Source organism: Solenopsis invicta, chromosome 6, assembly GCF_016802725.1.
Source record: "Solenopsis invicta isolate M01_SB chromosome 6, UNIL_Sinv_3.0, whole genome shotgun sequence".
Lineage (NCBI taxonomy): Eukaryota > Metazoa > Arthropoda > Insecta > Hymenoptera > Formicidae > Solenopsis > Solenopsis invicta.
This window is the reverse complement of record NC_052669.1, coordinates 3479154-3492248: the sequence shown is the minus strand read 5'-3', so window position 1 is coordinate 3492248 and position 13095 is coordinate 3479154. Positions and strand designations below refer to the sequence as shown.

Below are 13095 nucleotides of genomic sequence, written 5' to 3'. Positions count from 1 at the left end.
ACAATTCTAATCAACGCCAATTTTTTAGCTATAGAATTTTTCTAAATACCTTATGGGTAGAAGTTTACCGGATATATAGAATGTACGTAATTTACGATTTATTGAAGATGAAGAAAAGGATGCGTTTGTAGAATAGCAGGAGAATCGTGGAATAAACAAGGCACTTTTATTTATTTAAAAAAAGCATAAATTAATAATCTTTTGTAGATTTTATAAATAACTGCCACAAAACAAGATTTTATAAACATTTTATAAAATGTTTTATTAAAAAAAAATTTTTTTTAATAAGTTTTTTGACTTAAAAATATTTTTAAACAGAACTTAAATTTTTTAAAAATAAGTTTTTTGCTTTTGACGAACATTATACAACGTCTACAATGAGATTATAAAGTCGTAAGAGTGATGCACATAACGAACGATCATATTTCAAACTACAATCCACAAACCCTATATAATAATATAATTTTTATTTGCCGCTTTATTTGTCGAATTCATACGCACACACATTAAAGTATACATTAAATTCAATAATATTATTTGAATAGTCTAACGTTATTTGCATATATTATTAACATACTATAAAAGTATTCATAATATTAAAAACGTTTTTAAAACAAATGTGTAATCTTTTAGTGCTAGAAGAGAAGGTGGCTACTGTACGTATTACATCCATCCTTATTATCTGCGTTATTATGTGACGACCTTATTATGTTATTATTGTAATGACCTATGGAATTATTTATATAATAACCTGCCGTTAATGCCAATACGCAATAACAGACAAGGCATATTTATTATATATATGTCAATTTTTAATTACACAATATTCTCATTGTTTTTGAACTTTAAACTTGAGCATAGTATCACACAAATGTATATACAATCTATTGTTTTCTTTTTTTATTTTACTTTCGGCTATCCGTATTTTGAATTATCCAAAATTATTAATAGCATATCATTTTATAAAATAACCACTTAAGTGTGCTCGTAATATGACTACTCTCGAGATTTGCATATCAAAATATTTCTTCGATAAATCGATTATCACTCTAGAAGACTGCGTTCAGAAATATAAATAGCATTTTATGTTTGTTGTTTACCAAATGAAGGATAAAATCAAAAATTAAACGTATTTGAGTGCATTGATGCACTCCGCACTCATACAAAACAATCCACAGTAAGGTCAAAATAACATTAAAATAAATCGTGATTGATCGAATAAATTTAAAAAAATTTATTTGAAATCTATTATTTTGTAATCGTTATGACGTCATTTTGATGTTGTGACAACTTTTTGTTCTATTCGAGATGAATTTGTAATGACGACAGTAGGGAGTTTATTAATAAATGTGCAATATTTAATTTTTTTCTATAATTAAAAATCTAAAAATTTGAATCAAGTCTAAAGATTTATTTTGTAAAATCTATTTTTTGGCAATTTGTCTGTGATCTATCTTCTAATTGAAGTAAATCAATATTTATCTCTGTCATGGAACGCGGTTATATTATAATGTAACTCTTTTTATTTTTAAAAAATATACAATTTTGTTACAAAATACTGTGTGTTTTTAGACAAAACCAATTTTTAAATTTATTTTTTTAATGGTTATGTTACCACCCTTTCTTGGACTCATTATGCAGTGTCGTCACATTTTTATAAATCACTTCCTAAGTAATAAATATTTTATAACTTTGATTCTAGAATCTATTAAACAACACCTTGACAAATACAATCGCTTAAATTTCAATATAAAATGTTGATTATTATTAAAGCTGTTGAATAAAATAGATGGCCATAATATCATCTTCTCTAATTTTAAAATTACCAAATGTACATAAGTAGGAAGATTAAGTGCTAAAATTAACTTCAGATGAGAAGTCGTTTATATCTGCGTTTCCGATTTAAGCCATTTTCAATAGTTTATAACACGGTAGATTGTTTCACAACACGCAAATCATTTTATTGAATTTACCTTATCTTGCCTCCTTTATCGGACTCCTTTATCGAACATCCATAGAGTCAACTATTAACATCGTCTTCTCTAAACTTTCTTTCAACATATCCCGTCATTGTCTGATAGCGATAAATTATTAAGAAAACTTTTAAGGGATTTATTCAAGATTTAAAAAGTGTAGTGATTTATACGGCCGAGAATATATCTCGGTTTCCAATAATTTAACAATTAGTATCAAATCGGTAATTTTAATTTGTAAGTTAAAATTGTTTGATACTAAATACTACATCTATCGTAGCATTTAACATTCATCACAATTATAACTAATGTTGAAGTTTGCCTTGACAGAGTGCAGACAGTCCTCGATCTTTGCATCAGTCATGACATAAATACGAAGGTATGCTCATTACACTCAGACTATTGCGAATCTTCAAGGTTACGTCATAGATACGTTATACGTCGGCTGCTATTCAATTTTTTGCTTTGATTTGTTTTTGACCATACATACAACAAATTCTATAGTATTATGTAGAGTATATTATATATATACCGCAGCATATTTTATAATTACACATTATCGGGATTTAAACATCATAGTAACAATTTTATTAAAAAAATACTTTTAACAATGACTATTTAAAGACGCTGTTTTAAATTTACCGCTTAGTGTGACTGGAGCTTTAGTGGAGCAGTTTCCCTTGATCGCTTTCCACAAGATGCGCAAGAGCATATCCTTGTATTTTATCATGGTATCAGTTAATTTTTAAAGCGAAAAACATTGCATAATGTTTAAACATGACTTTAAAATATTTACTTTTAAATTAAAAAATTAATGTATTTTGTATGCAAATTTTGGACTCAAAAATAAGTGTAGCGAGCAAGAGTTAAAAAATTATATCGTAACACTTGAACGAAAGTAACAATACGATATGAGATCCACAAATATAATTTTTGGAAACTAGGAGTTTAATTATTTGCATTTATTTGCTTAGCATTTATTTGCCTAGCTAGCAACAATCTTAGTTTCCGAGCCAAATTACAATAAGAAATTTATTTCAGAATTGCTATATATTAAGGAACAAAAGAGTGGAATTAACTCGTAAAAGGACATTGAATTCCTCGACGATAAGTATTAAGGTTTACTTGGCTTATTGGCAAACGAGATCCATATACATGTATGATCTCAGATATTTTACAGTAGTAACCGCGCTGTAACAATAATTTCGTCCAGCACTGTACATGTGAGACAAAAATTATAATACCAAAATATCATTTTTAAATGAAAAGTAATTTTGTATATACTTTCACGTACAGTAAAAATGTAATAAAATCAATATAAAAAAAAGAATTTTATTTACGAACACCTTTACTACTGTCTCATATCCGAGTGCGCACTCTTTTCGAACAGTTTGATTTGCCAACTTTAAACTCTTCTTATTAAAAATTATTGTAGCTCCAACATTTTGATAGTAAGATTTAAAATAATCTCAAGAAACTACAACTAACAGGTATCGCAATAAATCTAGGACACTCTACACATTTATAATCTCATAATAATTATCTGTATTTTTGCACTAAACATTCATTTTTTGAAATTTAAATGCTTATGTAGATTTTGTAGCTATTGGAATAAATTTTATACGGTGTGAATTAAGAGGGCGACATATTAGATTAATTCCCATTCGTACATCTTTTAAATAATCGACAGGCTCCAAATAAAAATTGTGAATCAGGGGGACTATCATTGCCTTCATCATCAGTAAAGCAAATCGTTGACCTATAAATTGGTATATACTACAATCTGTTTATATACAAAAGAATATCAATAAATATTTTACCAATGCATTTCCGCGGACCAGCACTAAATGGTATATATGAATAAAGATGACGATTTTGGATATTCTCAGGTAAAAATCTATCTGGGTCAAATATTTCTGGATTTAGCCAAAAATTAGAATCTCTGTGGACTCCAAAGATATTAAGGAGCATCATTGCTCCGGCAGGTATTAAATGTGACTCTGAAAAATATTTTATGAAAATGTGACATACAAATAATGATAAAAGCATCACAAGAAATTGGAAATAATCAACATAATAAGAAAATTAATGCAGTAATCTTAATTCATGGGAACGTATTAGATTTGTTGAAACTTATTATACTTGTGTTTAATTTATTAAAATAACTAATTTTGGAAATATTACTTCTAATTTATCATTAAAATAATACAAATAACTTTTAAATAAAGAGGCATATGTTTTGTCACATAAATTACACTGTGTAACAAAAAATAACTTTTATGCAAACACCAGGACAAAACTAATAGTTATTTTGTAGTACGAATCCACTGTCGAAATTGCTTTATTGCGTCACAATTTTGAATTTATAATTAAAGTTGTAAAAAAGAGTTACTTTTATTTTATTTTTACATATTATAACTTTGACATGTGACGTGTTGAAGAAGTTTGATTGCAATCAAAATTCAGTATGTTGAAGAATTTGCATTATTCAAAAGAAAATTTTGGTGTCGGCTGTGGTTAATAACATATTTATGATTACATATAATAAATTGTGGATAAGCTACAAAATAGATCATTGAAAATTCATCAACTAGCTTTCAATTATGTTTATTTAAACTTAAGATTTTTAAATTGCTAAATACAAATTCGATAATTTAAAAAAATATTTCTTAAAATTTTTTTTACATATTTTGATATCCATTATATTGAATCCACCATTTTAAATTTGTCTATTTTAACATCGGATTTGTATTCAGCGCATTGAAAATCTTTAGTTTAAATAAACTTAATTTTTCTTTTGTAAACTTTAATTGTTTCTCATGCGATATGATAAAACAATTTAAACCGTGGATTGATATTTAGCAGTTACATACGTAATTGTGTATCTTCTGAAGTAATTCGTGCCATGAGAAGCATACTTGGATATAAACGTAACGTTTCTTGTATACATCTCTCTAAATATTGCAAATCTTGCAGCAATTTCATGGTAAGTTTTCCTTGATTCTGTTGCATAATAGTATTAATTTCTTTTCTGGCACAATCCTGTTAATTAAAAGATTCTTTTATTATTTTGATGTTTCCGTATCAATGTACTGCAAAAATATTCAGCATGACGCGCGGGCGTTTAATGTTTTTTAAAAACATAAATTATATGTTATAAACACAAGTGTAACATAATTATGTAATATGTTTAAAACAATGAAAAAAGAATAACAATTTAAGAAAAACATTTTATATATACTCAATAAATAAAAAAAGATACATTCTATTGGAGACGCGCACCACACATACGTAAGAAACAACATTCATTATTTCTATTATTTTAATAAAAAAGCTTGTTGAATTAAGGGATTTAGTTTTTCCATTTAACCACAATACTTATTCAACAAAGAATACCTGAATATCTTTATGTTCGGCCAGTAGTGACAAAGCAAAGCATATACCCATCGCTACAGTTTCATTACCCTGTAATCACTTTGGTTTGTAAATATACATTTAGATAATGCATTAAAAAAAAAAGAAGGTTTACACGTGCATACCTTAAATATAAAACCATTGACTTCTTCTTTAATGTCGGAATCGGTTAAAAAATTCTCTTGAGACGCCATTATTAAAAAATCCAACATTGCGAGCCGCTTTTTTTGAACTAAATCAAATTATATAAGCATATAAGTACAAATTTTATAACATAATTTTGTTTGTGTAATTTTTGTTAAATAATATTGAATTAATTAAATGTTAAATTCAAATTATATTACAAATATTAAATTAATTTAATTGATATTAACATTATGTGATTGCATCATAATATAAATATGATAATATTTACATTTTAATGAAACAATAAGTTACATTAAGCAGTTGAATTTATGGTATAGTTTTATATTATACTACGTACTTCCAATGGTTTCTGCATTAGTTGCCACTGTACCTTTGATAAGATTCCTCAAGTATTGTCCATTGTGTTTATGATAAATTTTTCTTTCCTCAATAATCTACACATATTTATCATAAGTTTTTTCTCGTTATTTATCTAAATGCTAAATACGTGTTTCCAAATATTTAAAAATTCTTATTATGTTTTCATGCAAAAATTGCGAGACCTTTATTTTCTTTAATTTTTTCGTGTCTTTGCACAATAGAATATTCGAAAGATAGTATTTAAGAAGGAAATTTTGACATACTTTTTCTGTAAATCCGTGCAATAACTTTAAGACCTTTGTTTGTTCTCTACCTTTTGGCGTTAACGAAAATATCCAATCGTTATGCGCCCATAGCCTGAGAGACCTAATCGTGATTACAGAATGTTATACACATGAATTTAAAAGTTAGTACCTATTGTTTTGTAAAAAATTAATTTCCTTATTTATAATCAGTTGTTCATACTTAACTAACTTTTAAGTAACTATAAAAGAACATGTAATATTTACAAAAAATTTCAATAAAAAATATACTAAAAAATATCAAGACTTTCTAACATTTAACATTTAACATTTCACTGATCTAAGTTAAAAACTTTTATTAGAAGATGTATTTTGTGACATTGTTTGGTATTGTTGTATTATTCTAATGTTCAATATATTAAAAGCTTTTAATAATCTTTATATTAAAGTGAACAACAGATTGAATTCATAGACTGTTTAATTGTTTGAATATTTTATGTATAATAAAATGAATATAAAATTAATATTTTTGTCTTTATGTAATTATATTATATTAATTCACATATATCTTAAGATAACATATGAATATATTGCAGTTATTATAAATTACCTATAAATAATAAATTCATTTATCCGGTAAACCGCTGTCCAATACTGATGTTGAAATGAACCCATTTTTTGCGGAGAAATCCCTACAACAGCTTCTACAAAATATGCATAATAATGTAACCATATTTCAAAATTTTTTTGTAAAAATTTAATAATTTTAATATATTGTAACATTCATATTTTATGTAATTTACACATTGCTTTTCATTATTTATGATATTTGAAGAAAAGAAAGAGGTATGGTACCTATTTATATTTTATTTAATAACTTTGTTAGTTATCAATGTTTTATATTAAAACTTGAATGATTATATTCGTCAAAGTGTTGTTTAACGTATTCTAGACTGAAAGTAATATCCATTACTTAGAATGCAATTTATAAAAATAGACACATTACGTAATGGAAGATGAAAACTAGTCAGTACAAAAATAAATTTTAAATACTGATTTAGTTTAAAAAACACAGTATTTTGTTAAAAAATTATATATTTATTATTTTCCATTATTTAGAATTTTCCTAATTTCCTAATTTAAAATTTTTCTGCGTTTAGAAACATTAGATATATCATTTTATCCTTGTTTAACATATCAAAGAACGAGGATAAAATGATTAATATATCTGAACACAGCCCTTTAAAGTGACAATCGATTTAAGATCGTTACACTAGTCGATGAACAGTCGCCAATAAATGACCGTTTAGAAAAACTATTAAAATAATAAGATTTCAAAATAATAAACTGCAAAATTAATTGATATTTTTAAAATTTAATTTTCATGGAGATTTTATTAAAATGTAATTTTTTTATGTGAAAATGTAATTGTATTAAGTTATTTTACGTTTGTTCATTGACTGGTCCAATTTCTTATTTGATCATTGACTGGTGCAGTGACCCTATTAAAAAAATATTTTGATATAAAAATTTTGCTTAAAAAGTAAAATCTCATATTATTGTTTAACTTTGTATAACTCAAAATGTGTACAAAATAAAAAGTTAAATAACAAAAAGACATTTACTCAAAGGTAAAAATGTCTTATAATAATTATCAGCTATTGTGTATTGGCATATTAAAACCATTAATAAACGGAAGATTACTAAACGTATAATTCCATAAGCAATTATTAGAATTCATCACCTAATAACTAAGATAGTAAGGATAGTCGTAATGTTTATATAGTAGCCATATCACTCCCTTCTCCTCTACTTAAGGTATATCTTTGCACAAATATAAACAGAATATATCATACCACATATTGCGTTCAGTGTATGTTCACTGATAAATGGGACTAAGTCTTTTGTAATAGTGTCTGCTGCATTCTTCAAAGAATTTGCCATACTCTCGCCCTCCTCGATTAAAATCTCAGTAAACTGTTGTAATGCATTGAAATGGAATATAGGAGTTAATAGTCTTCTCCGTGATTGCCATTTGGAGCCTAAAACAATAACATGATAACATAAAATACAATAACACTACCAAACACAAACATAACGTTTATGAGATAACTTATGAACTTCTACTATCTGAATTTTGGTTATCGGAACTGTCTTATCTCTTGGTTTGAATAATAAAAAATGTTCTGCTTGAAGCAATGTACTTGCATTTATATTTATATCTTTTGCTTTCATAATTTATAATTTAAAAAATGGTATGCAATTATTATATGTATCTAAAGTTTTATCCTTTAAAATAAAATTTATATTTGAATTGAATTGGATTGTCAAAATATTAAAATCAATAATTATAAAACAGCAACGCAGGGATATATATGTACAGAGTTATATATGTACAGATGTTGGAAGTAATATGTTACTCGTAATGTTGCGACTATTACTCCTTTAATAATTTAATAACGAATAGTAATTGTAAAGACATTATGTTTTCTTATTATTTTAATGATAATGAAAACACAGTTACATTTTTTTTGGTAACGGTAACAAATATAAATGTTAGTTTTATCATTATATTTTTGTAAAATGCATGTATAATGAAACATGCACACACGAGTTTTAAGACAAAGAAATGGTATATTTGACCATATTACGATTAATCTTAACCGCTGGAGATCTCGCATTGGATTGATTAGCAATATAGAAAATTGAATGCTATTATAAAATAAAGGTCATTAAAGTTGAAAAGATAACAAAAATTAAAATAATTCAGTACTTTTTGAATAACTCTGTAAAACTGACGAGTTATTTTTCCGATGGATAACGCGTTACTTTTTTATAATGAATAACAAGTTAACAAATTATTTTTAAACCGTATTTATATTAATATAAATTGTAAGTATATATTACCTGTACTAGTAAAAAGACTCGTGCCGCTAAAAGGATGTAATGCATCATAAAATATACCCTTTTCAAGATGTTTTGTATTTTTTAGAATTATCTAGAAAATTATAGAAAATATTAAGTTAAACTTTTTAATTTAATTTTAATAAAGATAATTAATTCATTTAAAATATTCTACATAAATCATATGTGTACATATTTTATTTATTTTTCAAGTTTTTTATGAGGATTTTTTTATAAAATGTATATAAATAAAAAATTCCTAAATTTCTAGTTTGGCATTAATATATATAATTTAATTTTGTTATATTTTATTACCTCTAAATCATTAGGATGACGAATAGAAATCAAAGGTACAGAAAAGCTCCATAATTTAAAAATGGGATAAAACTGATCAGCAAAATTAATTAGAATCTTCCAAAGTTCCTCTGAAAAATATTCAAGTATCTTGAATACACAAATACATTCTACAGTAAAATTAAAGTATCCTATTTTATATAATCACCTATTTTGATTCCTAAAGTAAGCAAATCTTAAAAGAGTGTAATGTTTAAAAAATGATTTATAATAAAATTTTTTAATAGCATTTTATTTTTAAATTTTTATTTTTTATATTAATATTTTAGTAAATAACTTACTGATTTTTACAAAGCTACACAAATATAAATGAAGAAGCGTTAAACTTCGAAATTTTTTTACTTTACTAAGTTCCATAGCATACATTAAAATTAAATCTCACAGATATAATTTGCAACTTTCAAAAGCGTAAATTTTTACATTTAATTTGCGTATTCGTTGAGCGTTCCCAAGTCAAACAGTACAGATTGCAAGTTGTAAGATGTTTAAGGAAATTTGTGATATGATGATCGTTTTTGATAAAGTTACACTCTCTTGAAGTTTTCTTACTTGAGGTAGTAGAATAAATAATGCTCTAATTTTATTGTCAAATGTCTATTACAAATAAAAAAAAATGTATTTGTGAGTATGTAGTTACATACAATTTTAATATATGTATTTTATACCGTTTTTTTATCTTTATATGGAGACATTGGCTTGGTTTCCACAATTTCAAGGATACACACGATTTTAAAGATACCCAACAAACACCAAGTTACATGTAATACAAATGTCAATTGTAATTTCTCACTTAACAACATAATTGTTACATTGTGTAACACACTTGTATATAACGATTACATTGTTGAGTGGGAAATTACAACATGTAACTTGATGTTTGGTGGATATTGTTTCTATAACTCTTATTATGAGCTTTTATTCAAAAAAGTAAAAATTTAAAATTAATTTGAAGAAACATTTTTCAATATTGTTTACAACATTTACAAATATAAAATGCAACGTTCTTCGTATTTTATCTCAAAATTATTTTAAGGTTAACTTTTCCAGTAATTTGTGATATCAGTTTAGTATAAATGAGAATTAGTTGAAAATAAAATACAAAAATAAAAATTTACATTTACAAAAATGTATTTTTTACAAGGTTGGGTTACACGTACTCCAAGATAGATTTTCGAAATGTCCTGTTACTAAAATGTTTCAGGTCATACTCGAAAACTGAGGTAACACACAAAACATGTTCTATAGATGCCAAATATTAAAAAAAAGGAGATAAAAAAGCCATTGTTCGTATTTCAAAGAAAGGAAATTAGGTGATCTCGTGTCAAAATGTATAGACAATAAATGAAACATATAATAATATTGATATTTATATATTTTAGAAAAGTTTATTTAGAAATGAATTAAAAATTTTACTAACCTCGTGAACCACATCCCAGCATTATGCTATTAAGAGTTATATAAGACACATGTCCTGGTATTTTATTCATTAATCTTCGATTTGATATATATTGAGCATAATAATGACATGTTAAAAATAGAATAAAAATAAGTAATAATATAATAATAAACATCGTAGTAACTGCTTTAATCACGTTTAATTTTTAATAGTCTTCTGTTTCTTCAACTCTTCAATTCTGAACGTAGAAAATATTTTGTTTTTATTTATACCAAATCTTATTGCTATCTTGATAAGATTGATAAATTTACATAAATACTTGATAAGTAAAATACAACGTCAGTCATAACACAGTAATTAAGGAGATAAACAAATATAACAAGTACATTTCCTTATTTCTTATTTCTAAAAAATGTATAGATTGCGTAAAAATGATATAAAACCGACAAAAAAATTTTTATTGTTTTTTCTCTTGATTAACAGAATTTATTTCCCTCATAAAACAATCATTATTTAAAATGTTTTTGGAATATTTATAATTGCGTGTTACGTGATTACATTTTATTAGTTTATAATCAATTTTAATAAACTTTTATTTTTCACAAACGTTTTTATTATTATACGTCACTTAAATTTATGTATTTGATATATTTTTTTACTAAGCGTTTACTTGCACTTAACAATAACTATTCACTCGCATTTTTGATTCTCTTTTTAAATCGTTCGCGCCGTGAAATCCATACTATAGGTAGTCGTGTTTCTGTTGAATTAAGCTAAATCTATAAAACACTTTAACAGATAATTTATGAAAAACATATTGGCTGCGATTAGATAGATGCTGGAAGTGCTTCAAAGCATTTGATTAACCAATCAGAACTAAGAATTGATGAATCAAAGATATGCTTTAAAGTATTAATAGCATTAGTTCGACTTATAGATATATGATTGATAAAACATTATACATGTATCGCATTTATAATGCGTGAAACCTAAAAATCACGTAGAGAGAGAGACAGAAGACAATTAATGCAGTAAAAGAAATGACGACTGCGTGAAAGAAAAAAATACTATATTTTCTGTTTTTTTTTCCTTTTACTTGATTTTTATTACCTGTTTTTAAATACGCTTAGTCTGTTCTTACTTTGTCTATGCACTTAAAGTAATATTATATATGTTTAGAACAATTTTTCTAAAATTGTGTTACAAATATATAAAGCACAGAAATATCCGTAACTTTGTGTTGTATTAAATACTAATTTTAAACTTAAATCTGTATGAAACAATAAACTTAATATATGTAATTTTATAAAAAATCAATCAAGATAGAAACACACAATGTAGTTATCTGTTTTGATATTCTGCTTATTTGCCAGATAAATGATATTTCGCTTTGCGTGCACTTAGCCCGAGACGCGATTGCACCTCTTGATATGAGTCCTTGAATTTTGTATCAGCTAAATCGAGGAAAATTGCGTAACGTTTAGAAATAATTTAAAGAAAGTTTAAGCTTAAATTAATGATTGTAACTTATAATTAAAATTTTTAACAATTTTTTAAATTTGTTATAAATATAACCGTATAAATTAAATATAATGTATATTATATTATATTATATTATTTAATACAGTAATATAAAGTTATATGTTATAAAAACATGAAATACTTAATATTGTTATATGTTTATAACATTACTAGTTAATATAATTATTAACAAAGATATTATCCAAAAGATGGATCTTTGTTGTCTAATATTTTATATGTAAATCGTAAACACATTTTCAATTTTTATAAACTATGTTAAATACAATCGGTCTTGAAATTATAAACTGGAGCTAGTAAACATAATATCATAAATTAAATTAATCGTCAATTTAACGTTAATATTACCACCGTCAATATGCTTCTTCTTATACGTATATTGATTATTATTTTAAATATTACTACCTTGGTATTCCAATTAGTATGACACTTATCATAGAATGAGAGAATTCCCGGTTCGAACCCTGATTGGAAAAATACTTTTAGGGATAAATTATTTACAATTTTTTAAGGTGCTCTTATTGTAAGTATTATTGTTAAATTGACGATCAATTTGTGATATTATGTCTAGCTTCAGTTTATAGTTGCGTTTTAAGGCAAAGTTTGCGCAGTTTATAAAAACTAAAAATGTATTTTAAATCTATTATATAGTAATATTAACTTCGATTGTATTTGTACGCTTCCTTAAATTATTTGTATAATTATATTTAAACGGTTTAAATTATTATTGTTTAATTAATTTTACATTAACTTTTAACTTTTTCAA

General features: G+C 25.2%; 1 protein-coding gene across 1 annotated transcript; it reads right to left on the bottom strand.

Moving 5' to 3' along the window:
• Window positions 1–349: 349 nt before the first annotated feature.
• LOC105193892 (cytochrome P450 4C1) lies at window positions 350–11173 on the bottom strand. Its single transcript, XM_011158576.3, has 12 exons — window positions 10812–11173; window positions 9356–9465; window positions 9044–9134; window positions 7993–8178; window positions 6747–6840; window positions 6158–6260; window positions 5872–5968; window positions 5513–5619; window positions 5370–5438; window positions 4847–5015; window positions 3794–3973; window positions 350–3732 (listed from the first exon to the last, which is right to left on the bottom strand). The coding sequence occupies exons 1-12, from the start codon at window positions 10963–10965 to the stop codon at window positions 3560–3562; spliced, it is 1533 nt and encodes a 510-aa protein (XP_011156878.1). The 5' UTR covers window positions 10966–11173; the 3' UTR covers window positions 350–3559.
• Window positions 11174–13095: the final 1922 nt, after the last annotated feature.

Coding starts and splice junctions, on each gene's coding strand:
- LOC105193892 (XM_011158576.3), bottom strand. CDS start 10,965: ATGTTTATTATTATATTATTACTTATTTTTATTCTATTTTTAACATGT. Junction 9,466..10,811: donor GCTGGGATGTGGTTCACGAG/GTTAGTAAAATT, acceptor AATATTTTTCAG/AGGAACTTTGGAAGATTCTA. Junction 9,135..9,355: donor GTCATCCTAATGATTTAGAG/GTAATAAAATAT, acceptor ATAATTTTCTAG/ATAATTCTAAAAAATACAAA.